General features: G+C 35.3%; 1 protein-coding gene across 1 annotated transcript in view; it reads right to left on the bottom strand.

Moving 5' to 3' along the window:
- The window catches only part of LOC126974834 (segmentation protein cap'n'collar-like), a 166065-nt gene extending 143163 nt beyond the window's left edge, over nucleotides 1-22902 (bottom strand). Inside the window, exons 1-2 of the mRNA XM_050822506.1 lie at nucleotides 22824-22902; nucleotides 1022-1027 (exon numbers count right to left, since the gene is read on the bottom strand). Of these exons, the coding sequence (XP_050678463.1) occupies nucleotides 1022-1027; nucleotides 22824-22902 (85 nt within the window). The remainder of the gene's footprint in view (nucleotides 1-1021; nucleotides 1028-22823) is intronic.
- Between the last annotated feature and the right edge of the window lie 3934 nt (nucleotides 22903-26836).

Below are 26836 nucleotides of genomic sequence, written 5' to 3' on the forward strand. Positions count from 1 at the left end.
AATTCTACCCTTATCAACACAAAAGTTGAAAAAAAATATTTTTTATTTTTATTTTGCCCTGTTTCTTAACTTAAGGTGGCTGAGGAAACATGTGTCTTCACAATTAAATCCATTTTTGTGAATAAATATTGCCAAATTAAAAATTAAAAACCAAAACATGCGCAAATATCAAATAACTAAATTTGCAACGTGATGTTTGAAGCAAGCTAGTGCAAAAAAAATGTATGACAGCCTTGCGGACCATTATTTAAAAAACATCTGCAGTTCATACTGATTCCAAAAAGGTATAACAATATTACATTTTACAAAAAAAATAACTTAATAACCAATTTTAGACTCCAATTGCGAGAAACATTTAAGCGCTATCTATTCTGAGAATTATTTTGTTATCGAGAGAGAGATAACACAATATGCTATCTCTTTCTCGCTCAGGTACCTTTTTCGTTTACGGGGTCCTATTGGCCGACGCCTATGATCCCCACACCCTAATTTTTCAAATTATTCTTAGTTTCATCAGAGACTTGCTCATAGCTCGTAGCTGCACACGTGTTTTTTACTTCGCTACCATTACGACTCTTTTTTTTGGTGACTGACGCTTGAATTGGACCTTGTTTGTCTTTGTGATTTGGATACTGTTTGCCCGGATTTTATAAAATGCCTAATACCTATACTCCTCGTGAATATGCTGAGATGTATTTTATTTACGGTCTGTGTAATGCAAACGCTCGGCAAGCAGCCCGTACGTATCGTGAGCGCTATCCTAATCGCGACCGCTATCCGGATCATCGAATTTTTCTCCGTGTAAATAACGCGTATTTAGAAGGCAGAATTCCCGGAGCTGCAAACAACGTGGGAAGACCTAGAAGAGTCGATGAACTTCAAATACTGGCCGAAGTGACAGAAGAACCTTCTACGAGTGTTCGTCGTATTTCAAGACGTACTGGTATAGCAAAAACAACAGTACATCGCATTTTAAAAAGAAACAGTTTATACCCTTATCATATTCAACGAGTGCAGGCACTATTACCTGCTGATTATCAACGGAGGATAGATTTTTGTGCAGAGATGCTTCGCCGATGCCGACAAGATCCACTATTTTTCAATTCAATATTATGGAGCGATGAATCGTGTTTTAAAAGAGTTGGAGTGTTTAACATTCATAATTTACATGAATGGGCTGTTGTGAATCCACGTATTGTACGAGAAGATAGATTCCAGCACCAGTTTGGAGTCAATTTGTGGGCTGGAATCTTAGATGGTAAACTTATTGGTCCATTTGAGCTCCCACCGAGGCTTAATGGTGCTCGGTACTTGCAATTTTTAAGAAATGACTTAAGTAATTTATTAGCAAATGTACCACAGGAGGTATGTGAGAGGATGTGGTTACAGCATGATGGCGCACCCGCTCATTATTGCAGACAAGTGAGGGAATATTTAAACGAGTCTTACCCAAGTAGGTGGATTGGACGAGGAGGTACAATCCCATGGCCAGCTCGATCACCTGATCTTAATCCATTGGATTATTTTTTATGGGGATATTTTAAAGAATCCGTATATGAAACCGTTAACGATAACGAAAGACAGCTAAGACAAAAACTGAATGTGGTGAGTGAAAAAGTCAAAAATAATGAAAGGGCGTTAAAAAGTTTAAAAAGAAATTTTATAAGAAGATGCCGGCTATGCCTTAGAGTAAGAGGAAGACATTTCGAACATTTATTATAAGAAATAAATAAAAAAATTCTAACTATTTACTTTTGTTTTATTGTAAATTCCGCCAAGAAATTGCTATCTAATGTTGATTTAAAATAATTATTGTCTTTTATTGTTTCACAATAATGATTAATTATACCTTTTTGGAATCAGTATGAACTGCAGATGTTTTTTAAATAATGGTCCGCAAGGCTGTCATACATTTTTTTTGCACTAGCTTGCTTCAAACATCACGTTGCAAATTTAGTTATTTGATATTTGCGCATGTTTTGGTTTTTAATTTTTAATTTGGCAATATTTATTCACAAAAATGGATTTAATTGTGAAGACACATGTTTCCTCAGCCACCTTAAGTTAAGAAACAGGGCAAAATAAAAATAAAAATATTTTTTTTCAACTTTTGTGTTGATAAGGGTAGAATTTTCAAAATAATGCTTAAAAAATCATATCTTTTGAACTACTGGCCCTAGAACAGTAAAATTTGGTGTTTTCGATAGATGATGACCACCCCTATCACGGGTATCCCGTTGGTCCACTGATTACGGGACACCCTGTATACCACTGGACTGGCGGCGGTCAAAGTACTTTTGTGCCTGTTTGACATTCGCCATTTTGCCGCTGTTGGCCATGTAGCGAGAGTCTGCGGTACTAAAACTAGTGATCACAACCTCAGCAAACATCTTTAGATGGTGGGGAACTACTTACAAAAAAATAATTGTAGGTTGATTCTTGAAGTATACTTAAATAGCACGGAAAACGAACGAAATTATTTCAAAATGCAAAAATACTCCCGAGTATTTCGCAGCCATTTGTATTATACGTCAAAATTAGTTCTCTAGACGCTCGCGAGTGGCGCTTCAAATAGGCACAAATAAGTTGCTGTCAAACATATGGAACAGCCTGTCCAGTGGTATTTATGCAGGTCAGTGCAAAGATCCCGCACTACTCGATTCTTCTGGTACGTGTTTTTTTGATAAAACTAATTTGAAATGAACGTTGAGTAAGTATGCAATGTATTAAAGATAGGTTGCCTATAAAAAATAGGCCTGTAATTAACTTTAGTATGATTTTTACCAATGGGAGGCTCCTTTGCACAGGATGCCGGCTTATGAGTACCACAACCGCGTCTATTTCTACCGTGAAGTATAAATGTGTAAGCATTACTGTGTTTCTGTCTGAAGGGCGCCGCGCCGTAGCTAGTGAAAGTAGCAAATGAGAGATCTTATGTCTCAAGGTGACGAGCGCAATTATAGTGCTCAGAATTTTTGGACTTTTCAAGAATCCCGAGCGGCGCTGCATTGTAATGTGTAGCTTATCAATCACCATCAGCTGAACGACATGCTCGTCTCGTCCCTTAATTTCTATTTAAAAAAAAAATAAGTAATTGAATATTATATTTAGGATTATAATTTTTTTTGAACTTGATTTACAATACGGATTTATTAAGAGTAACCATTATTCACGGAACGCCAAAATAAAGAAACAATAATGTAAAGTAATAACAAAATTCGACTCCTACACAATTAACAATGCTAATAAGGTGACGGTATGGGGTTAATGTCCGAGCACAATGAATTATTGCATATGGCAATATTTCGATGATGTTATGACATTGTTAGTATGACGTCAGCGACACAGAGAAATTAATATTATTGCTTAGTTTGAGAATTCGATAACCGCCATTAACTCTTCTTATTAACGTAATAAATCATTTAACAATAATATAGTCACCAGTCAATCGGGGATCATTGAGCATGATAGAGATAAATTACTACCTTCTACTGTCAGTAATTAGCTCTCCAAATATACACGATAAGTCATTCTTATCGCCTTATGTTGGGACGCGTGTATTGCAATTTCCATACAAACTTCTATCGCTGGTAAGCTATACGTCGTCCCATTGACAGGCAGCCTGTACGGATAAGGTGAATTACCGTCGATAAGTTTATTGGGACAGAAAAATCAACGATACTTTATCTCAAGTAAGCGATAGACTGAATATTGGGAACGGCCGTATGACAGCTGTAAAACGTCGAAATAAAAAAGACTTAAGATCTAACCTCTATTTTGAGTAATTCACGCACACTAACACAAAGTGTCATACAAATCGCGAGTGTAAGACTTAGTCTTGCCACGCACACTGAACTAATATTCCTGGCCTGTTTTATCGGTTGTCTAAGACCAAGAGACTCTATCTAGACGTATAACTTATCTAACTATTTCATACACTTACCCCCTTATTCATAATAGTCTGCTAACTTAAAGCATTGCTAATTCTCACTCTGTCTTCTTCTATTGACCTGAGTCAGAATGAGAAAAAACACTCCTAAGCGGCTGTTTAAAGTTAGCGGACCATTATGAATAAGGGGGTTATTATTTAAAACATAAAATGGAATGTATAGTCTTATGTCATAAGAGTTAAGTATTCTTGAATTGTTTAATACGTTTATGTTGACTTGTTTCGTAGATTTTGTTAATTTCCTAATTTCATCACATCATACACATGGTTGTTTTATAACTTATACTTATTTTATATAACTACTAGCTGAGCCGACAGACGTTGTTCTGTAGATAATAAAAAAAAAATACTATTTTATAGGAATTTGCCAATAATATTTCTATATAACATCAATAATTATTTCGTAAAAAATGCTCCCTGTTGTTATAATGAAATTGTTTCACAGCGGAACTGTCAAACCGTGCGTCACTAAATCTCTCATAGAAAATATGTCCATACAAAACAAAAGTTGGAAATAAAAATAATTATGGATCCCAAATCGAAATAAAAACTATCATATCTCTCAAGTTGGACTAAACTGCACTCCATGAAGTAATCCCCATTAAAATCCGTTCATTAGTTTAGGAGTCCATCGCGGACAAACAACGTGTCGCGTAATTTATATATATTATTAAGATTACACACATAATTTAGCATGCGGTATTCACTTTAAAAGGTAATGCATTTAGTAATAAGACCCTTGTAAATTAGCATAATTATAAATGTATTATTGTAATTACCACTGGTGAATCTAAATAAATAAATTAAATAAAAATATTTTTTTAGATAAAACACCTTTAATGAAATTCGTAATGCAGCTACGAAATGTCAATCTTCAATCTCATGTGAGTTAAAGCTCCCGCCAAAAGTCGGCCATTGTTCCCGTTTCTTTTTTAATAGAACGTCCTTGTCAAGGCAACGGTCGAACGCGGTCGACGCCCCGATCAGTGCTGCAACTATTAATGTTTATGACGTGTTTACATAGACAAAAAAGGTTTGTGAAAAAAGTTTCAAATGCGTAATATAATGTTGGCGTTTATGTAATCTATGATTAGGTGGCGCAATACCTTACGCACAGTTTATTTATTTATTCAATTAATATTAGATCAGGGGCGTAGCTGCTGTATCAATTATACGGGGCCCCTAAAGTAAGCAAAATTTGAATTGTTTGGAAAAAGTGACATAAACATAATTATTATGATGAATAAATATTTCTTTAAATATTATGCAAACATTATTTTTTCTTTAAAAAAGGAGGTAGTTCTCAATTCATCGGTATGTTGTTTTTTTATGTTTGTTACCGTTTATTAGGTGACCGTTTTTATAGGTGAGATGTGCTTGAGTCGTACGCGCGACGTGTCGGAAAGACATTCCAAAGAGAACAGTAATCGTTTCTAGAATTAAATAAATACACGCAATTATTTTTATACTTTTAAATGCATATTATATGTATTGTTTTGTATTCGTTTTTTTATTGAATAGGTGGACAAACGAGCGTGGGTCACCTGGTGTTAAGTCATAACCGCCGCCCACATTCTCTTGCAACACCAGAGGAATCACGTTGCCGGCCTTTAAGGAAGGTGTACGCGCTTTTTTTGAAGGTACCCATGTCTTATCGTCCCGGAAACACCGCACAAGGAAGCTCATTCCACAGCTTTGTAGTACGAGGAAGAAAGCTCCTTGAAAACCGCACTGTACAGGACCGCGACACATCCAGATGGTGGAGATGATATTCTAACTTGTGGCGTGTCGTGTGAAGGTGAAATTCGGTCTTTGAAGCTGGTTATTTTTTTGTATTATAAAAACGTGTTTAAAGCTTCAATGTCTATTAGAAAGCTTTTGATTTTGTATTTGATTCACGAATAAATCTATATATATATATATAAATGAATTGCTGTTCGTTAGTCTCGCTAAAACTCGAGAACGGCTGGACCGATTTGGCTAATTTTGGTCTTGAATTATTTGTGGAAGTCCAGAAAAGGTTTAAAAGGTGAATAAATATGTAAATGCTGCTAAACTAAATAAAAACAACAAATTTATTTTTCCTTTGATGTGTCCATACAAAATTTCTATGAGAAAATTTATTGACGCACGGTTTGACAGTTCTGCTGTGAAACAATTCCATTACAACAACAGGGTGCATATTTTACGAAGTAATTTTTGATGTTATGATATATTATTGACAATTTCATATAAAAACATTATTTTATTAATTATATACAGAACAACGTTTGTCGGGTCAGCTAGTAAATAGTAAAATTTGTATCGGCAGATGTTATGTGCAGATACATTTGTATACGCAGACAATAATCTCAGCATATTTCTCATTCTTTATTGGATAATACATAATAACAGTAAATTCAAATTTGGAATGATTTTCAATGTCAGCTAAAGAAAATGCACGTACAAAATAACTTCGTCTTCATGGCAAAATGAGAACACAAGTTGACTCACAGCTGCAATAAATAGTAGGCATTTTACTATTATCTGATATTATGTCACATCTACGTTATTTATCTGTTTCAGGTCAAAGAGAGTTCAGAAACACTGCTGATAAGGGTTGCGGGATGCATTTATTTGCGAAAACTTATCACTTCAAGTATTGTATTAATATATAATGCAAATCCATTTCTGACCTTACATAGCCATTAATCCGACGACTGTATAGCCGAGTGGTTAGCGAAACTACACAGTTTTTTTTTATATATAATAATATGGATTACAATGTGATATCGTACAATAAACATTTATAATTAAAGAGCCTGAGCGTGTTCTCTTTATTCCCAGTACGTGGTGTCATTAAGAAAATCGTTTATGCTATAATAACCTTTCCCACACAAACGTTTTTTAAGCAATTCTTTTAAATTTCGTAACACATTTGTTTTGTACATTTTCTGGGATCATATTGTAGAAGCATATACATCGCCCAACAAAAGACTTTGATGAAGACGAACGGACAATCATATAGGGCGGAGTGTTAGTAATACAGAGTTCTAATCAGGGCTGCGTCCACAGTATCACAGAATAGAGTACAGAAGGTTCACACAGTTATACTAAATTTATTTATGGAATAGCAGGACAATCGAGCGTACGGGTAATCCGTTATCAAGTGGTCACCAGAGGAATTACAGGAAAATTGCCGGCCTTTAAGGCGACACTAAATGCCGGCGACCTTGAACGATATGACTTCACGGCTCCTATGTAACAAAGCCAATATTTTCAAAATTCTTGCGTCGAAAATGCAACATTTTAACAGGCGCAAACAGCTTAATTGCTTACAATCCTCATTATTGATTACTAATCTGAATAAATGTTCCTACTCAAAAAAAGTAAAACCTATAAGAAAAACTTTTATGAGAGTAGTATACTAGAAAAATGCACCATTCCGAGAAAAAACTTGTTTAACTGCAAAGAAAACTGGTATTTCATATTAGCTCTGGCGTATTAACTTAAACCAACAGCAAGCATTAGCAACCTACAAGTAAGATTTAAGGGTATGTGTAACAGGATTAAGTAGTGTTCATAGCTCCAAATGCTATATTTTCACCACCAAACTTGTCTAAAAACACTATTTTTGCGTGTTTTCTGCTTACCCTTCGCCTTAAGCAAGGTGTACGGAACCCATCTAGTATCGAAACCCACAGCTTGTTTGTACGTGGAAGAAATTTCATTGAAAACCGCATTGTAGTGTCTCGAGCGAAGGTGGGATTCGGAGTTAAATCTATTAACACTTAAGCACTTCGACAAGAAATATATCAAACAATTTATTTACTTAAGTAAACAGTGAATGACGTAAAACCCATTTATTATTACCATAGATAAACAAATTTTAATTTCATAATCATTAGCTTATGGCCTTGGATTCAAGGCGGATTGAAAAGCATTCCCAACTCGTGGTCACACCAGTGTGACTACGAGGATTTTTTTTTCCTCAAGTTCAAATATTTTTATTCAAAATAAAAACGGAAAGTCAAAAAAGTACCACCCATTCCAAAATGAATGCCTCAGGCCTGAGAAGAACGGGCGCAACAAACTCAGGTTTTTTTTTCATCAAAAAATATGTTTACAAAGTAATATTGTACAATTAAACTTATTATTTAATAGCCTGTGGGGGGTCACTCCATTCCCAATTTGTGGTGTCATTAAGAAAGTCATTAATGTTATAGTAACCTTTACCACACAAACGTTTTTTAACAATTCTTTTTGAAAATCTTGTTGAAAAGCATATACATCGCTCCACAAAAGACTTACTAACTCGACATAGCCGAGTAGTAGGCTATGCTTAATAAGCTTATGTCTGTTCCTGGTGTTAACATAATAGTTACGACACTTATATATTTACTTAAAACACCACTAGCGTTAAGATATAAAATAGAATATTTAAACCCGTGGTGTGAAGACGAGGAAAAACACAATCTCTCACTTCGCAAAATGAATTAAAGAAATTGGGACTCTTTCGGCCAATGTGTAATTCAGATCACACAGCGCTATCAACATAGATTTTTATTCACCAAGAACAGTGGTTCCTAGCCAGTGGTCATAATGTGGTGCCCGGACCGCGAACCAATTTCAATACGTGCGCACTGCACATTGTGAAGAATTATTGATTTCACGAGAACTGGAAACAAGTTTAAAAGGTATCGACGTCATGAACACGATATCGGAATATTTTCAGAAACATTTTCTTTTATGAAAATACGGGACGAGACGAGCAGGACGTTCAGATGATGGTAATTGCTAATAATACTCACTGCCCGTTGCAATGCAGTGCCGCTCAGGATTCTTGAAAAACCCAAAAATTCTGAGCGGCACTACAATTGCGCTCATCACCTTGAGACATAAGATGTTAAGTCTCCTTTGCCCAGTAATTTCACTAGCTATGGCGCCCTTCAGACCTAAACACAGTAATGTTTACACATTACTGCTTCACGGAAACAGGTGCCTTTGTGGTACCCATAATATAGTCGGCTTCTTGTGCAAAGGAGCCTCCCACTGGTAAAAAAGTTTACCCGCTTGTTTGTAAGATTAAATCAAATCAAATCAAAATCCCTTAATTCATCAATCGTATTCTATCAAGGAAATAACACTTATAAAAGTCAAAAGTATTCTTTTTTTTTACATTTACCACCACTTCGGAAAAGATTGAACTTTAATGAAAAGAAGTGGCGAGAAACTCATTGCCATTGTATTAAATCAATATTTGCAGGTTCATCATTTGCAAGTTATTTCAATTACAATATACGTAAAGTGATGCAAGGCAGAAATAGGCGCCGTTGTAGTACCTATAATCTAGCCGGCTTCCTGTGCAAAGGAGCTTCCCAGCTAGTAGACCTTAATTCAAATAAATAAATACTTAATACTGTGCATGCACACCTAATGTAATGAATGTAAACCACACAAGTAGGTTGTGTAAGAAAGTGGTACAAAGTAATGTCAGCAATATTATAATATTGATTACGAGCTACCAACGTCATGAACTACCATAAGACATTCCAATTAATAATAACATTTATTTAAATACTCTCTGCATAATGTTATTTTATATAATTATCGGTATAATTAGAAATAACTGAATATTATATATATACAATATAATATTCAGATCTTTAGTTAACTTGATTCGAATAAGTCAGTTGGCAGTTGGCTGTAGTGCCAACTGACAGTTGTTAGCATCATATGGTAGATGGTCGTGCCCTATATAAGCCAGAGAGCTAAGTTCGAGTGGGCTTCACTATGCCCATCACTATAATAATTTTAAGTGGAAAATTTAAAATACAGAGATTCTACAGCAATGTTCCAAAAGTAAATTCTAATTAGAAAATAATGCAGCCTGACCAGATCACACAGGGGCAAAATACTATAAATTGCACTTGTGATTGAATACGCTGGAATAGACTGGCTAATATCGGGCAGAGACTGTATAGTGTGGAAAAAAATGGAGGAGGCCTTCACCCAAAGAGAGGCCCATACTACTAATTAAACATTAATTATTAAGAAATAGAAAAAAAAAATACTAACATAACATTCTCTTTTTAAGTTCTTATAATATTAGGCTTAAGTTAAGTTTACTAACAATAATTATAAGTTTGTTTTAATTTTTAAATTTAGTTTAACTTAATTATGTAATTTAGTATGGGGATAAAAGGCTTTTTTATTTTTATTTTATTTTATTTATAGGTGTTCCTCCATGCAGAGGATGTATGGAGGTAGAAGGAACGCCAGAACAGATACTCATAGACTGCAGGAGTGTGACCGAACAACATGCCCACCAATCTCCAGCATCGCTTACTGATGCTTGTATCAATAGAAAAAGGCTGGTAAATTTCTAAGTTGTATTACTAAGCTAGAGGTCTCGGGTTCGAATCCCGGTAGGTGCAAGTATTTATATGATGAATATGGATGTTTGTTTCCGAGTCATGGATGTTTATATGTATTTATGTATGTTTAAGTAAGTATATTGTATTAAATATATTGTTGTGTTGTATCCATAGTACATGCTACATATGCCTAATTTGGGGCAAGATAATTTGTGTAAAAAGTGTGTCAATAATATTATTATTATTTCTGGGATCAGGGTTGGTTGACATAAGAAAACGTACAGGCATGGACCATGGTCCAAGCAAGAATCTAAGTGCATTATTAGCTTAGCTAAGTTAACTAAGATCCCCTATCTTCTCATGCTTGAACTGCTGGCGATCTACCTCAAAATTGTTAGACTATGATCGATCAACTCTGAGACAAGTATGTGTGATGAAGGATTGTCGTCTAGATAGAGTATCATGATGACATAGATATTAGTTTTGCGCACAATAATATGCATTTTTTAGTCAACGTAAGTTTAGTTCTGCTCTAAAATGCCAAAGAATAAAGTCATAATTATTCAAAATTGCAAGTTTATTTATTCTTACTTAAAACAAACGCGTTCTAGTGTCAAAAGTTCTAAACTAAACTAAAGAGTGACCTTTGGATGTTGAATCAAATCAAAATCACTTTATTCATGTAGGTCAAGGAAATGACACTTATGAATGTCAAACAAAAATTTTTTTCTTATTGAATCTACCGTTACTTCGTAATGGGTTGAGCTAATGAGAAGAAGCAGCAAGAAACTCATTGCCACTCTTTTAAATCAAGATTTACAATTTCATTGTTTTAAAACACATTCTAGTGTCTAAAGTTCTAAACTTAACTAAAGAGTGACATTTGGATATTGAATCTGCATGTCCTGACCATACTTTTCATAAGATGGTACGTCATTACTGACTTTAGTTACCTAAAACAAAATTTGTGAATAGGGGATTTATATTTCTCAGGATCAACTCAAAGAGCACTCAATCAAGATCAACCGTTTGAGCACCCCTGAACTAAGACAATAATAATGAATTGCCCAAAAACTAAGCAAAGGCATACATACTAACACACCTGTTTTAGATTCGGGTTGGCAGATTTTCCTCACTCCATAAATTTGGATCTAATCCACACCATCAAGACATCTGGCGTTCCTCTAAAGAGCAGTTTTCAAAGATTTTTCTTCCATTAAAAAAAAAGTATGGAATAAATTGAAGAAGGCTGGCAACATGTTTGTTGCCATGTTAAAACCATTAATAATTTTCTATTAATATTTGATTAATTTCAAATCAATATAATATACAATGTGAGTGCAAAAAAAGAATGCTGGGAGAGTTTCTTGCGCCGCTTCGTCTCTCTCTTAAAGCACCATTTGTTTCCAAAGTGGTAGTAATATCTAGTATATTAGAAATGACATCAAAAAGAACTCTAAAGGAATCAATTTTGAGAAATTAAATGCCTCTTATGGCTTTTAATACATGAACTCATATATCTATCATAAAACTTATCTAGCAGACACTAGGCCCATATTCAACCAAGGTTCCTGCTCCGAAAGTATTAGAAATAATTGGAGCAGGTCTATGTCAATGACACTTTGAAGTCAGGGATGTCATATTAATTCTAGCTGTCTTACTATTAAACACAATGAAAAGTTACTCCAAGTTTAAACTTACTTCTATCTGTCATGTAATTCTGTAGTGACAAAGGCAAGATGAAGACAAATTGTGTTAAATTTGGAATAACTTTACTTCGTATTTATTGATAGTAGTATTTTATTATGTTAGCTTGGTTAATTAAAGTAATTTGAAAATAATTAAAGTAATTTATAAATGTGAAGTAAAGTTATACCAAGTTTGAAACTTTTGGTCATTACCTTACCTTTGTCACTAAAAAATTACATGACACAGAGAATTGATTATAAACTTGGAGTAACTATAAACTGTGTTAAGCCGTCTTGTCTAAAGACAGTGTAAAACATCACATTTATTAATAACACAGAAGGTGTTTAATTCAAAATAGGCACATAGTTTGCATTAAGTTGTGACAATACATAGCATAATTGACGACCTGTATAGCCGAGTGGTTAGCGATCCTACCAGTTGGTAGGATCGCTAACTCGAAACTCGAAACCGGGACTTCTAGCTTAGTAAAGCTAGAGGTCCCGGTTTCGAATCCCGGTAGGTGCAAGCATTTATATGATGAATATGGATGTTTGTTTACACCTAGACTTCTATAATGAAACCTTTATTGGAGAAAAAAAAAACAACGAATGTGCCTTGAGCATATGAAGGGGCTCTAATGAAATAATAGGTATGCATTAGAAATTGACATCCTTTATTAAGGTTTGAGGTGTGGAGGAGGGGGAAGTGATACATGTACTAGGTGGCCGAGAAGTTGACATCCAAAGCTAAAATTTGAATTTGGCTCATTTTCTTGGCCAATGTTCTGGGAAGTTTAAAAAAATTGTTAGAAGTCATAGGTGGAGCAGTTATCTTGAACTTACGACTCAATTCTAAACTAGTTCCGCATCGTCTAAACTATTCATAGTTTCTTATGTGGTTATTGCAACTGTAGTTAATAATTATCAACAATAAAATTAACTAAAAGTGTTCAAAAAATTAGAAAAAAGTCCTAAACCACAATGAGGTGAAAAAAGCAGATAAAAGGAGAAAAACTACTATCTCCTATACGATGCAAAATCATAGAACATACATAGGGGTGATTCGGATACTCATCACCATGAGGCTTTCGGATTAGTACGGAAAGGAGTAGTTTTGTTTTTATTGAACTATTTTTAATTTGAGGCTATGTTCAAGTTACTTGTGGATTGCATTTGAACAATGGTAGTATACAACAAGTTTTTGAGACTCATTCAGGTCTTCACATTTACGGTGCTCCGGGAAGGGCAGCCCCTCCTCCCTTGCGTAACTAGGCACCTATTTAGAGCTCAAGTGCAAGTCAGACTAACAAGTTAGAATAAGTTTTCACTCTAGTTAAGTACATAGGAAATAAGGAATGTAAGTCGCTCTAATTCTAAACAAATATAAAGTACTAGCTGACCCGACAGACGTTATTCTGTTCATAATAAAAAAAAACTCTTGCGGATGGATTTTGGAAAATCCGTTCTAAGCCTCTACTTGGTGAAAAGAATATTCCAATCAAATTTCAAGTCTTTAGCTCTAATGGTTCCAGAGATATTGTGATGACTTAATATGTGGAAATCTCTTATGTATAGATTTCTGCTTGACGAGACTGTTTGGTGTAAATAATAAGGTAATGGTATGAGATATTCATTAGAAATCAACTTCGTCAAGTTTCATAACAATATGACAGAGAAATAAAATTACATATAGGAATATTATTGCTAAATTCTAACAAGATTCTTATAATAAAAATTATTAGGGTTATTCGATATAACGTATTAAAATAATAATATTAGTTATTCACGAGCGCAATACTAATCGATAGCTTTATCTTGTTTCCTAAAGATTTTGATATAAAATAATGTTGTTTCAGATGTATTATATGTATAAGTATATTTTAAATGTTAACCTCAATAATTATTGAATTGCGGTGTTCCTACTTTCTGTATCTACAATATTTGTTCAAGACATGCCTGGATATAACGAGTTTCATAAGGAAAATCTATGTTACCTTCAATAATTAACGCAAGAAACACACAAAAGAGCTGAAACACACAGAAAAAGCGAGTGAACTTGCACGATCACTAAATCACTATTTTATAGTCTTAAAACAATTAAACCACTAGCACTTTAGGTACAGTTAGCTATTATACTACTTGTTATACACTTTTTGTTATGGTTTTAAGTTTTTTTTAATTTAATTTCACGATAATTACAGATCTAAATTATAGAAGAGATGTTTTTAGTCTTTCAACGACAACTTGTGACTAAGTTCGGATTGATCATCAAACCGACAAGCCTTCATGAATCATGCCGTTATGACATTTGACAGAACAATGTCCGTTCCGGGTGACGTCATCCGCAATATGTAGTTAATTTCATTCAATAGTATTATTATATTTGTAAAGTAAAAAAACGATAGCTAATACTTTTTTAGTACACACATAATTAAATAGGTATAAATTTTGAGTCTAAGCTAGAACAACCAGAAAACAATTAGGTATAAGAAAATTATTATGACGAATACCTCAGCAGACCCATCTATTGGTGACTAGGCGAAGTACGTCGAAGTTTAAAGTCGATTTTAATCCACAGTCGACACGATGTAGACTGTACAGTTTGATCTATTCAATATTATTATGACTAGATGGTGTTGTATACATCATTGATACTGGTTTACTTCAAAATTATTTAGAACTCCGCGATTATATTGATAGATTATAATTAATTATCTTTAAATTATTACTATAGCTAGTAACATTAAATGCATATCGTTCAACGGCTATTAATAAATATGATAGAAAATTGTAAAATAAATTCATGCACAGCGGTCCGTAGGTACTGTCAGAGCAGGTCAATTGAAATTTCTATATTTTTGGCTCTAGTAAGCAATAATTATCAAAAAGCATAAGACGAGTGAGTATAATATAAGTAACGCTATCAAATGCCAAACTGTTTATATAGTTCATAGTTTAGTTCACTGTACATACCTACGAGTTTTAGTATGAATAATATGATCATCAGTAGGGACCTACTGTTATTTATTCAATGTTTTGATAGACAAAATATATTACACATTGCATATAAGTAATATTTTCCTGGTACAAGCGGAAAATATCAATGAAAATATAGTTTAATTTAATCATAATGTTTATTCTCTGACGTACGTTTAAACGTACTTACGGCCGTTCCCAATATTCAGTCTATCTCCTACTTGAGACAAAACTCGTAACTATTGTTGACTTTTCTGTCCCAATAAACTTATCGTCGGTAACTTACCTTATTTTATATCCTTACCTTATTTATTATATATCGGACGACGTATTATTAAAGAAATTTTTGATAGGACCAGGAAAGGATATAAAATAATATATAATGGAATACTTATACTAAGTACTTATTTACAGTTTAATATAATTTAATAGGATAAATGAGGAAGGAACTTTATAAACATAAGGTTTGTCAGAGTATAATAGGATGTCAACAGAGGTGTATCACCTCAACAGAGGTGATATGACACTAATGTCAAAGTCAAGCCACAAACGTATTGAGTAGTGTGGCATCTATAAAAAAAAAATGAATGAGACTTTTTTAAAAGTCCCTAAGTACTATTTATTTACCTCCTTTGAAATATCATATACGTTATTTCTCCTAGTAAAAGTTTTCAATCCTAACTAAATAATAATATGTATCTAGTAATAACCGAATAATTTTATTATATACACATAATTATGTACGTACTTACAAATATACGAATAGATAAACTAACCGTACGAAAGAGAAGAATGTCTCTATACAATATAAATAATATCTAATGTGTCTCACAGCTCAATTTCAATTTTAGTGTTATTAATCTTACCACTACATCAGTTCGTATAGGGGCTTTGACATGAGAAGATCTGATAAGAAAGTCCCGGTCTGATAAGAAAGTAGTGAGAAGTAATACGTAAATAACTTAATTAAGATTTACCGGTGGGAGGCTCCTTTTCACAGGATGCCGGCTAGATTATGGGTACCACAACAGCGCCTATTTCTGCCGTGAATCAGTAAATGTGTAAGTATTGTTTTACGGTTTGAAGGTCGCCGTAGCTAGTGAAATTATTGTGCAAATGAGACTACATCTTATGTCTCAAGGTGACGAGCGCAATTATTGTAGTGCCGCACACAATTTTTGGGGTATTTCAAGAATCCTGAGCGGTACTACATTGTAATGTACAGGGCATATTAATTACCACCAGCTGAACGTGTTGCTCGTCTCGACCCTTATTGTCATAAAAAAAAAACAATATTCGTTGAATTAATGACTCTTGCAGAATAAGTCGGTTCATATGAGTTCAAATCAAATCAAAATAACTTTTGTTCGTGTAGGTAGATACACCACTTCGGAAATGGTTAAACTTTAACGAGAAAAAGAGGTAAGAAACTCATTGCCACTCTTTTAAATCAACATTTACAGCTTCAACGTTTTATAAATTATATTATTAATTTTATACTCAAACGCCAATTTCTTAAGTAAAAAAAATGAATGTCAGTAAATTAAAAAAGTGTGTGCGTGAAATAAAAGTAAAACGTCACGAAGAAGTGAAGTTCGAGTATGGTGTCGAACAAGCGCCATCTAGTGACAGTAGAGGAAAACATCATGGACGCCATACAAATCGTAGTTACCTAAAATTATATTCGCTTTATATATAGAACGGGGAGGCAACTGCCCGTGAACTTGCACAACAACAGATGTCAGGTGATGCATTGCCGGCCTTTAAGTTGGAGCATGTACTTTTCTTGAAGGTCCCTAGGACCCTAAGTCGTATCAGTTCGAAAAATTGTAGCATTTTATATCACGTTGATTGTAATTGATGTGTTACTACATCCACATCTTTATCAAAATCAAATCAATGGAACCATTAACTATATCTTCGCCAACCTTGAATAACATTCATTGAAAAGTAACGGTAGTTATTTAGTGGTCTTCTTCATAAATTCTACTACCACAATTGATACTTTTCACACACAAATCAAAAATTCTATCTAAAGGAACCAACCTAGAAATGTACCTTTTAAACAACAAGGAAAAAAAAATATTGTGGTATTTTCTTTGATCAACGCGAGTGGTAACACATTTAAATAATTAAATAAAACACTTTTAAAGGATTAAAACGTTACAATTAAAGTTACATTCTTATTATTATTATTTTAGACTTTTATGACGTTTCAAGACCTTTCATCTGGTTTCCAGGGGGACTGCAGATGAATTGAGTCAAAATAGTATTTGTTATAGTTGTCATTACGAAGTTTAGCGCCATCTATTGGCTCGGAGGTGGTACTTGTCTGTCACGTTATAAACCTTTAAAAGTCAGTCACCTTTAAATCAAAAGAAATCATAAATACTCAGACTTAAAAACTCCTTTCAAGACGGTTAAAATAGAAAAAAAAAATGACAGACCCGTGCTGTTATACAAATCGCACAAAAAATAAGCGAAAAATTTCTTACCACATTTGTTTGAATGCAGCACCGAGACGCGAAATGAACAGCAAATCAGACACCGATAGAAGGAATTACTCGATTGGCTTGAAATACAATGTGGCTGTTTATATACCAAGCAAGTGTTAGATTAAAATCTTCAGCGATAAGCGAACCTGACGATTAAGACCGAACTCCCTGAATTATATAAAACATTAAGTTACATTTACCAAACTTTTATCCGTTCCTAGTAAAAATATTATTACACTAGCTGATAACCCCGCGACTTCGTCCGCATACACAAAGAACAGCATGCAGTAGAGAGACGTGACATTTCATTTTTTTTAAATAAATTAACACTTAACATAATATGTTGTCGCGATACTTAGTAGCGTAGTCTTAGATTAAGGATTGGTCTTCGCTGCGCTCCAACTAGATACCGCACTCTATTACTATTAGATTATTGTGTGCGTGGCATCTTAACTCAATGGCATCTTTCAAATTTTGTTTCGAAAGCTAAGATTAATAAAACACAAAATACTTACTGATGATATGTGATCCCAGTGTCTTTCTTATTTCTTGTTGTATTATTATTAGCAAAGTTTAACATAACATGTGGCACGTCAACGTCACACATTGCTCGGGACTGGCTCGAGTACATCCACTAGTGCGTAGTATTAGTTGACACACTTTGCGACTACGCTTTTTTTTTATGGAATAGGAGGACAAACGAGCGTACAGGTCACCTGGTGTTAAGTGATCACCGCCGCCCACACTCTCCTGCAACACCAGAGGAATCACAAGAGCGTTGCCGGCCTTTAAGGAAGGTGTACGCGCTTTTTTGAAGGTACCCATGTCGTATCGTCCCGGAAACACCGCACAAGGAAGCTCATTCCACAGCTTCGTAGTACGAGGAAGAAAGCTCCTTGAAAACCGCACTGTGGAGGACCGCTACACATCCAGATGGTGGGGATGATATCGTAACTTGTGGCGTGTCGTGCGAAGGTGAAATTCGGCGGCAGGAATCAGGTTGAACAGCTCTTCGGAACACTCCCCGTGATAAATGCGGTAGAAGACACACAATGAAGCGACGTCTCTACGCAACGCCAAGTGATCCAGCCGTTCACAGAGTACTGGGTCCCCGACAATTCGAGCTGCTCTGCGTTGCAGAACGCTTGCGGTATCTAGTTGGAGCACAGCGGAAACCAACTATAAGGCTTAAATTTTATTCTATCATCAATAGTCTTCGCACATAGAATATTTTTTACTCCTTGGGTTATATCATTGAAGTTTTATTAAGGCTTTATATATAATATCACCCGGGGATAGTTCAGCTTCTCAACAGTGAAAGAATTGTTCAAATCGGTTCAGTAATGTCGGAGCCTATGCAAACAAACAATCAAATATTTCCTGTTTATAATATTATTTTAAACTTAATTATTATATTATTAGTATATAGATAATGACTGAATAGCGACTGGTACTTTATTATTAGTGTATATATATTTAACAAAACCCTTTTCCGTTCTGAACGATGAAATATTTTTACACTACGCATCACTGACCTATTATGTACCTATTTGAAGCGCCACTCGCGAGCGTCCAGAGAACTAATTTTGACGTATAATACAAATGGCTGCGAAGGAACGTACAATACTCGGAAGTATATTTGCGTTTTGAATTAATTTAGTTAGTTTTCTGTGTTATTTATACTTCAAGATTCAACGTAATAAAGTAGACAATTTTTTTGTAAATAGTTTCCCACCATCTATCGATGATTGCCGAGGTTGTCATCACTAGTTTTAGTACGGCAGACTCTCGGCCAACAGCGCCAAAATGGCAAATATCAAACAGGCACAAAAGCACTTTGACAGCCGTCAGTCCAGTGGTATATACTTATAATAATGACACTAAATATTTAAACCAACTAACGGACAAACAAGTGTTAAGTAAAATCTTACAATAATAATAAAATGGTGAAAACATCCCGTAATGTAATCTCTTCCCATACAGAAAAGGATCATAAAAATATGTGCGATCGTCAACCGGTTATAACCAGTTTCGCCGCGTACGCAACATGAACAAGCGGCCAGTGGACACTCACACATGCCCCGGATCATTGTAGAAGTGCAACTGTCTCGCGTGGTTGTATGAAGCTTAGTTTCTGTACATTTTTTACTCATGTGTCGATCTAGTCGGTAAAATACTATTTTAAGTTTTCTTCTTGTTTTATTCTCAAGTATACCTTTATACCACGTATATTGGTAAGGCCGTAATATAGTAGAGGTCAGTGCTATGCATAGATACCCAAAAGACTCTGATTTTGGGGGTCGACGACGCTTAGAAATCGATCTAACTATTTAAGACAAGTTCTTGTTTGAAACAACTAAGACACTGTACATGTTGTGGTTGAACTAACATGTTGTAAGAATCACTAATATTTAAGTAGGAAATATAATTGTATTATAAAAAAAACTCAAGCCGATAAGTGTGCATAAGTCCGTACAAGATGATAAACTCGATAAATTAAGTTAATATAAAAAAGTGTGTGTGTACTAATGTGGGCAAGCAAGAAGTTACCCACGACCTCCGGCGTTCCGTGCCGGTGCTTTAACCAACTGAGATAACCGTTCGAGTAATGCCTCGTTATAAAATCTTGTTTGCTTTGTTCAACTCTCAGGTTGTGGCTTCATCTACAGGATCTACTTTACAGTTGATAACCTGCTCAACCCCAATATTTGCATATTAGGAAATTGACTTGAGATGTCGTGGGTTCGAGTCCCGTATCGTTCATAAAATTTTGTTTTTCAAATTTTATTTGTGTATTAATCCTAGAAGTGAGGGTCATCACTTTAAAAACATAACATATTGTTTATTACAAATACAGGTAATTAATATATTTTCATTGAAGTGGAGGACAAACAAACCATAGAAATCACAGGAGCGTTGTCAATCTTTTAGCGAGGTTCTTATCTTCTTCTAAATAATAGTAGTTCCTTTCTGTGCGTCACCAAAATACTACTTATCACGCGATAGTGTATTACATAACACACATGCTTCATTCATCTATTATTTATGGCAAAAAAGATATAAATTTATATTACTAAATACGATATAATTATATTATATAACTAAAATAAACATTCTATTAGGTAACTACCACGTGATTACTTACTACTTGCTCGTCTGCCCTGAAACATCGTCATCCATGAAAAAAGGTCTCCACTTTTGTTCTATGTATTTCTTAATTTTTTTTTGTATGTATTTAATTATATGCCACCATAATACAGATTGTGTGAAAGCGGCTATATAGCGTAATTATCATCATCATCAACAGCCGGAAGACGTCCACTGCTGCACAAAATTTCCACGATGATCGATCCTGCGCTGCCCTCATCCAACGTATTCCGGCGATCTTGACGAGATCGTCGGTCCATTTTGTGGGGGTCCTACCAACACTGCGTCTTCCGGTACGTGGTCGCCATTCGAGGACTTTACTGTCACTACAGTTTCGCAAATATTTGGGCTATGTCAGTGACTTTGCTTCTCCTTCGGATCTCCTCATTTCTGATCTCGCAGCGAAGCCTTCTGAGCGACCATGAGCTTTCTCATTAGGCCTATAGAGCGTAAGAAAGGCTTCAAAGTATTTGCACCAGATTTGTCTAATCGGCAGAGCCAACTGACGAAGCTCAAGACTGGTGACGGCAGGGTCGTTTCGTCGAGAAGTTACAGTAGCAGTTATACACGACCGAACGGGCACCTGTTACCAACAAGGCTGAAGTATCAAGAGCCAAACCAACCCGACACTATACCGAAGATATCCCAGACGTCAGTCTGTACGAGATTAGTATGGCCCTAAAACAGCTTAATAACAACAAGGCGCCGGATGATGATAGAAATACCTATCTATGAAGCCGAGCTTCTGAGATCTGGTGTGAAACTATTAAATTCCGTCATCCTCGAGGAAAATGCCGCAAGCATGGCACAGAAGTATAGTGGTGCTATTCTTCAAATAGGGCGATAAAATGTTTATAAAGAAGTTAAGGCCCATATGACTTCTGAGCCATGTATATAAGCTATTTTCCACAGCTATCACGGATCGTTTTGACGACTTCCAGCCTCCCGAACAAGCCGGATTCTAAAATGGCTTTAGCACCATAGACCACATACATACGCTGCGGAAAGTTTTGCAGAAGACGGAGGAGTATAAGCAAGCGATATGCTTGATGTTCGTGGACTATGATAAAGCCTTTGATTCGATCTAGACCTAGGCGGAGCTTCGGTCTCTCCAGAGGTGCCACATTGATTATTGATATATCGAGGCGTTGAAGTGTTTGTATGGAAATACTACCATGTCCGACTGCAGCGGGGAGTCAGATAAGGCGATGTCACCAAGCTGTTCACTTCTGTGTTGGAAGATGTCTTTAAGGTTCTGGACTGGAACGGACTGGGCGTCAATATCATCGGCCAATACTCACTCACCTTCGATTCGCAGGCGATATCGTAATAATGCCAGAGACCATGGAAGACTTAAATTATATGCTCGCGTCAATACAGCTTCCCAAGGAGTAGATCTCAAGAAGAAGGACATGTTAAATGTCCACATGCAGTATTGGTAGACCCCGAACAAGATGGACTGACAACTGATCAAGATCGCCGGAATATGTTGGATGAGGGCAGCGTAGGACTGATCGCCGTGGAGATCTTTGGGGGAGGCCTTTGTCCAGCAGTGGACGCCTTCCGGCTGATGATGATGATGACCTACTTGTATTAGCCAGGTTTCACTTCGCTATAGCCAAAGATATGAAAGTAGGTAAACTTACAAATACATATCGTTTATGTATGTCTATTCCAACAAGACATACCAAGATTTGCGTTGGATGCGTCACTCGGACGGATGGCTCAGTTGGTAAGAGCGCTCGGATAGAACCCCAGAGGCGCAGGTTAGAGTCTGCCCCATAAATTTTGGTTACAAATTTAATTTGAATAATAAATCTCAGAAGTGAGGCACGAGATCACTAATAAGTAATTGAAAAATAGTTAAATTTTGTATGCGTATAGTATTCAAGAAATTTTTTGAAGTAGTCGTTACTTTGCGGAAATCCATAATTATTACCCAAATGTTTTGAGATTTCTTTAGTGTTAATTCCGCCAATATTGTTTCTCTTAGAGTTAATTCCTGAGGATGCCTCGTGTAGAGGCGAAACACGTGTCGAATTGTTTCAAGACAAACATTGGCGGAATTAACACTAAAGAAAACTCAAAATATTTGAATAGAGTATTCAATATCAATTTTTTAAGATCATCAAAGACCACTTCATCCATGCTACAAAATAATAATAGCATAAGGAAAATATGGACTTTAGCAGTGGAAAACTTACCGTTATACATTTCTTATTGACAGCAATTAGATCTTCGGGATCCGGGCTGAGACTCCTCATTTTGGGCATTTCTTCGTCCTTCATCATTCTGAAACAATATAAAATTAGATCTACATTTAATACACAAATAAAATTTGAAAACAAAAATTTTTGAACGGCGCGGGACCCGAACCCGCGACCTCTCGCGTTCCGTGCGAGCGCTCTTACCAACTGATCTGGTACGGCCGAACTATAGGAAGCATCTGATACCATATTCGTTGGTATGTCGCATTGTACGTCGGACAAAATTAATATTATTACTGACATATCTGCATAGCGAATTATTTCGATAGACTGCGATACTGGGCAATTACAATTTACATGCAAACTTTATATCGATGTATCTATACAAATGTTTTAAAGTGATAACCCTCACTTCTAGGATTAATACATAAATAAAATTTGAAAACAAAAATACATGAACGATGCGGGACTCGATCCCTCTCGCGTTCCGTGCGAGAAAGTTCTTCCAACTGAGCTAACCGTTCGAGTGACGTATGGTTGATAAAATCTTGTATGCTTTGTTCAACTCTCAGGTTATAGCTTCATCTACAGGATCTACTTTACAGTTGATAACCTGTTCAACCCCAATATTTGCATATTAGGAAATTGACTTGAGATGTCGCTCTTGCAAATGTAAACAATTTGTTATGTTTCAAAGTGATATAACCCTCACTTCTGGGATTCAATTTAGGTACTACACAAATAAAATTTGAAAACAAAAAGTCAAGAGTCCCGCATCGTTCATAAAATTGTAATGTTGTGTAATAAATTTAATCCCAGAAGTGAGTTTTCTCACTTTGAAACATAATTTGTTAAGATTTAAATTTTTCCGAGTCCCCCTAAAAGATCTCTCTGATCAAAAACATTACTCTGCGACGAAAATGAACTTCAGACATTATTATCTATTAAAGTTGTCCATTAAAGTTGACTTATTAAAATATTGATCTAACCTACATCAAGAGATTGTTTTGCCCATAACGGGGGTTTTTCTTGTTATTGACCATATTGAAAAATTATTTAAATATTCTTCTTTTATTGTATGTTCCCACGGATAAGAATGCTAGCATATATTTTAACAAAAAACATGAAATACGTAAATAATCTAATCTTAAAATTGATAAACAATAGACAAATAGACTCACAATCACGCTCAAAAACTCTGCCTATGTGTCTATTATGAGTAGTTTTCTTTCAGTTGTGTTTCAACCGCGCTTTGAATACAACGCCACGCAATGAAAAAGTGTTTAGTGAAAAACTGTCCAAATAACAGAATTTCAGCTTCAATTTTAAAATTAATTAAAAAAATAAACCTGTCTCCACTGTCGTATTCTGTTTCCCCAAAATTTTTTCAGTGAAATTGTTTATAAGAACGAGAATAGTTAAATAATTAAATTTAACAACAGAGCTTTTACAACTTGTCGCAATAGACGCAATTATTTTTCTATTACTAATTTATAATATAATGTAGGTTTGACAATGAAAGAATATTGATTTAAAATTACGATTACATGCCTATTTATATTATACAAAAAACTGAGCTTTTTTTATAAGATGGCTTTAGGTACGTACACTTTAAGGTAAAGAAGTTAACCCTCTCATCTTCCCATAACACAAGACGGCATTTTAATGTTACACCTATATCAAATTAAAAGTAATTCTGTGAACAAAAAGCGTGGGTACCGTTTTCGTATCGAGAGAGCGACTACGACCGAAAGGGCCAATTGCCTCCATTTAGGCGATTCATTTTCGGCGCGCTAGTGACATATCTACCTCTTTTAATACTATAATATCATTTCCCTAATGTCGTAATTTCTTTAGTTGATTTTGCGGAGTGAGACCTCCCTATTTGTACTATTATAATATATTCGTTGGTTTAACTAAAAGTACTCTGTGATTACTGTATTGTGATTTGTGACATTGCGGTGTCATGACCTTTTTAATTTAAATCACTGACCTCTACTGTTTACCACTGGACTGCCGGCTGTCAAAGTGGTTTTGTGCCTGTTTGATATACGCCATTTTGGTGCTGTTGACCGTGCGAGAGTCTGCGGTACTAAAACTAGTGATGACAACCTCAGAAAACATCGATAGATGGTGGGAAACTATTTACAAAACAAATTGTGTACTTTATTACGTTGATTCCTGAAGTATAAATAACACGGAAAACGAATGAAATTAATTCAAAATGCAATAATACTTCAGAGTACTATACGCTTCTCTCGCAGCCATTTGTATTATACGTCAAAATTAGTTCTGTGGACTCTCGCGAGTGGCGCTTCAAATAGGCACAAAATATTTGCTGTCAAACATATGGAACAGCCTGTCCAGTGGTATTTATACAAGTCAGTGCTTATAATACTTAACAGGTGCGTTTTCGATCCCTGCTGGGGGTATATTATTTACGGCCGTTCCCAATATTCAGTCTATCTCTTACTTGAGATAAAAATCGTATCTATCGTTGACTTTTCTGTCCCAATAAACTTATCGACGGTAACTCACCTTAACCGTACACGCTGCCCGTCAATGGGACGACGTATAGCTTAGCAGCGATAGAAGTTTGTATGGAAATTGCAATTCACACGTCCCAATATAAGGCGATAAGAATGATTTATCGGGTATACTGGGACAGCTTCAGATTATTGACAGCTAATTACTGACAGTAGAGGGTAGTAAATTATCTCTATCTGTAGATAGTATATTGGGAACGACCGTTAATTGCACGTCTATCCATTGATGACATATCTAAAAATATATTTATAGAAAGATAATAGTATCTATCATCGTTTCGGACATAAATATTTAATATTTTACAATTACAACTGATGTATTTGAAGGTCGCGCAATTCGGGGCTAACGATAAGAAAGCAGATAAGATAATACATGACTTAAAGAGTTAATTTTCCATATGATGGAATAATATTAGGTATCTATTGAACACGGACGAGTTAAAAAATAAGGACTCCGTGTCACCTTACATAACAGTGAGGCACCATAACAAGCCGGTAAACGTGTAAATACATAGCCCCACGCATACACTCACACTATTACAAGCAGATAAACCGCCATTATGAAATTTGTCATCGTCTGTGACAGATCAGTTTGCGTCGTAATAAAATATTTTGAAAATGCCGTCGTGCGTTGTGAAAAAGTGTAAAAACAATAATATAAAAGTATTTGTGGATATATGATTACCTAATGGAGAAAATATTGTGTAACTGGTTTACCCCGTAACCGCACACACACTAGCATAAAGGTGCTTCACTTGCTAATATCACGGCGCGGAGTCCTTCTTTTAATACTAGTCCGTGATATTGAAAGGCTTTTTCGAAAAAAAAGACCGACTGTAGAGATGAATTATTACAACATATTATAAAACAATATCCTCCGCCGCGTCTGTCTATCTGTTCGCGATAAACTCAAAAACAACTTCACTGTTTTTCCTGCTGTTGTCACGGATAGCGTGATTCTGGAGGAAGGTCTAAGTATGTATTTTTGTATACAAAAACTTTGACACCGACACCTCCAACAAATATTATTAACTAGCTGACCCAGCAAACGGTTTATTGCCTTCATAGTATCATCATCAACTATAGTTAATCTATCAACTATAGGTAGCTAAAATTAAACAAATGATTTAAGTTTTCTTTAGTGTTAATTCCGCCAATATTTGATTTTAAAACAATTCGACACGTGTTTCGCCTCTACACAAGGCATCCTCATGACGTGTTGTCTCGCCAAAATCTGGCACGAGACTGGCCGGGTAGAGGCGAGGCACGTGTCGAATTGTTTTAAAAACAAATATTGGCGTAATTAACACTAAAGAAAACTTAAATCATTTGTATAATTATGGATTTCCGCAAAGTAACGCCTAATTCAATAAATTTTCTTAAGCTAAAATTATGTTTGTTTTTTTAACTCCTGAGAAAGTTACACAGATACGATTCTAAGATTCTAATTAGTAATTCATTTTAAACTATTC

The sequence above is a fragment of the Leptidea sinapis genome, chromosome 2 (genome assembly GCF_905404315.1).
Source record: "Leptidea sinapis chromosome 2, ilLepSina1.1, whole genome shotgun sequence".
NCBI lineage: Eukaryota > Metazoa > Arthropoda > Insecta > Lepidoptera > Pieridae > Leptidea > Leptidea sinapis.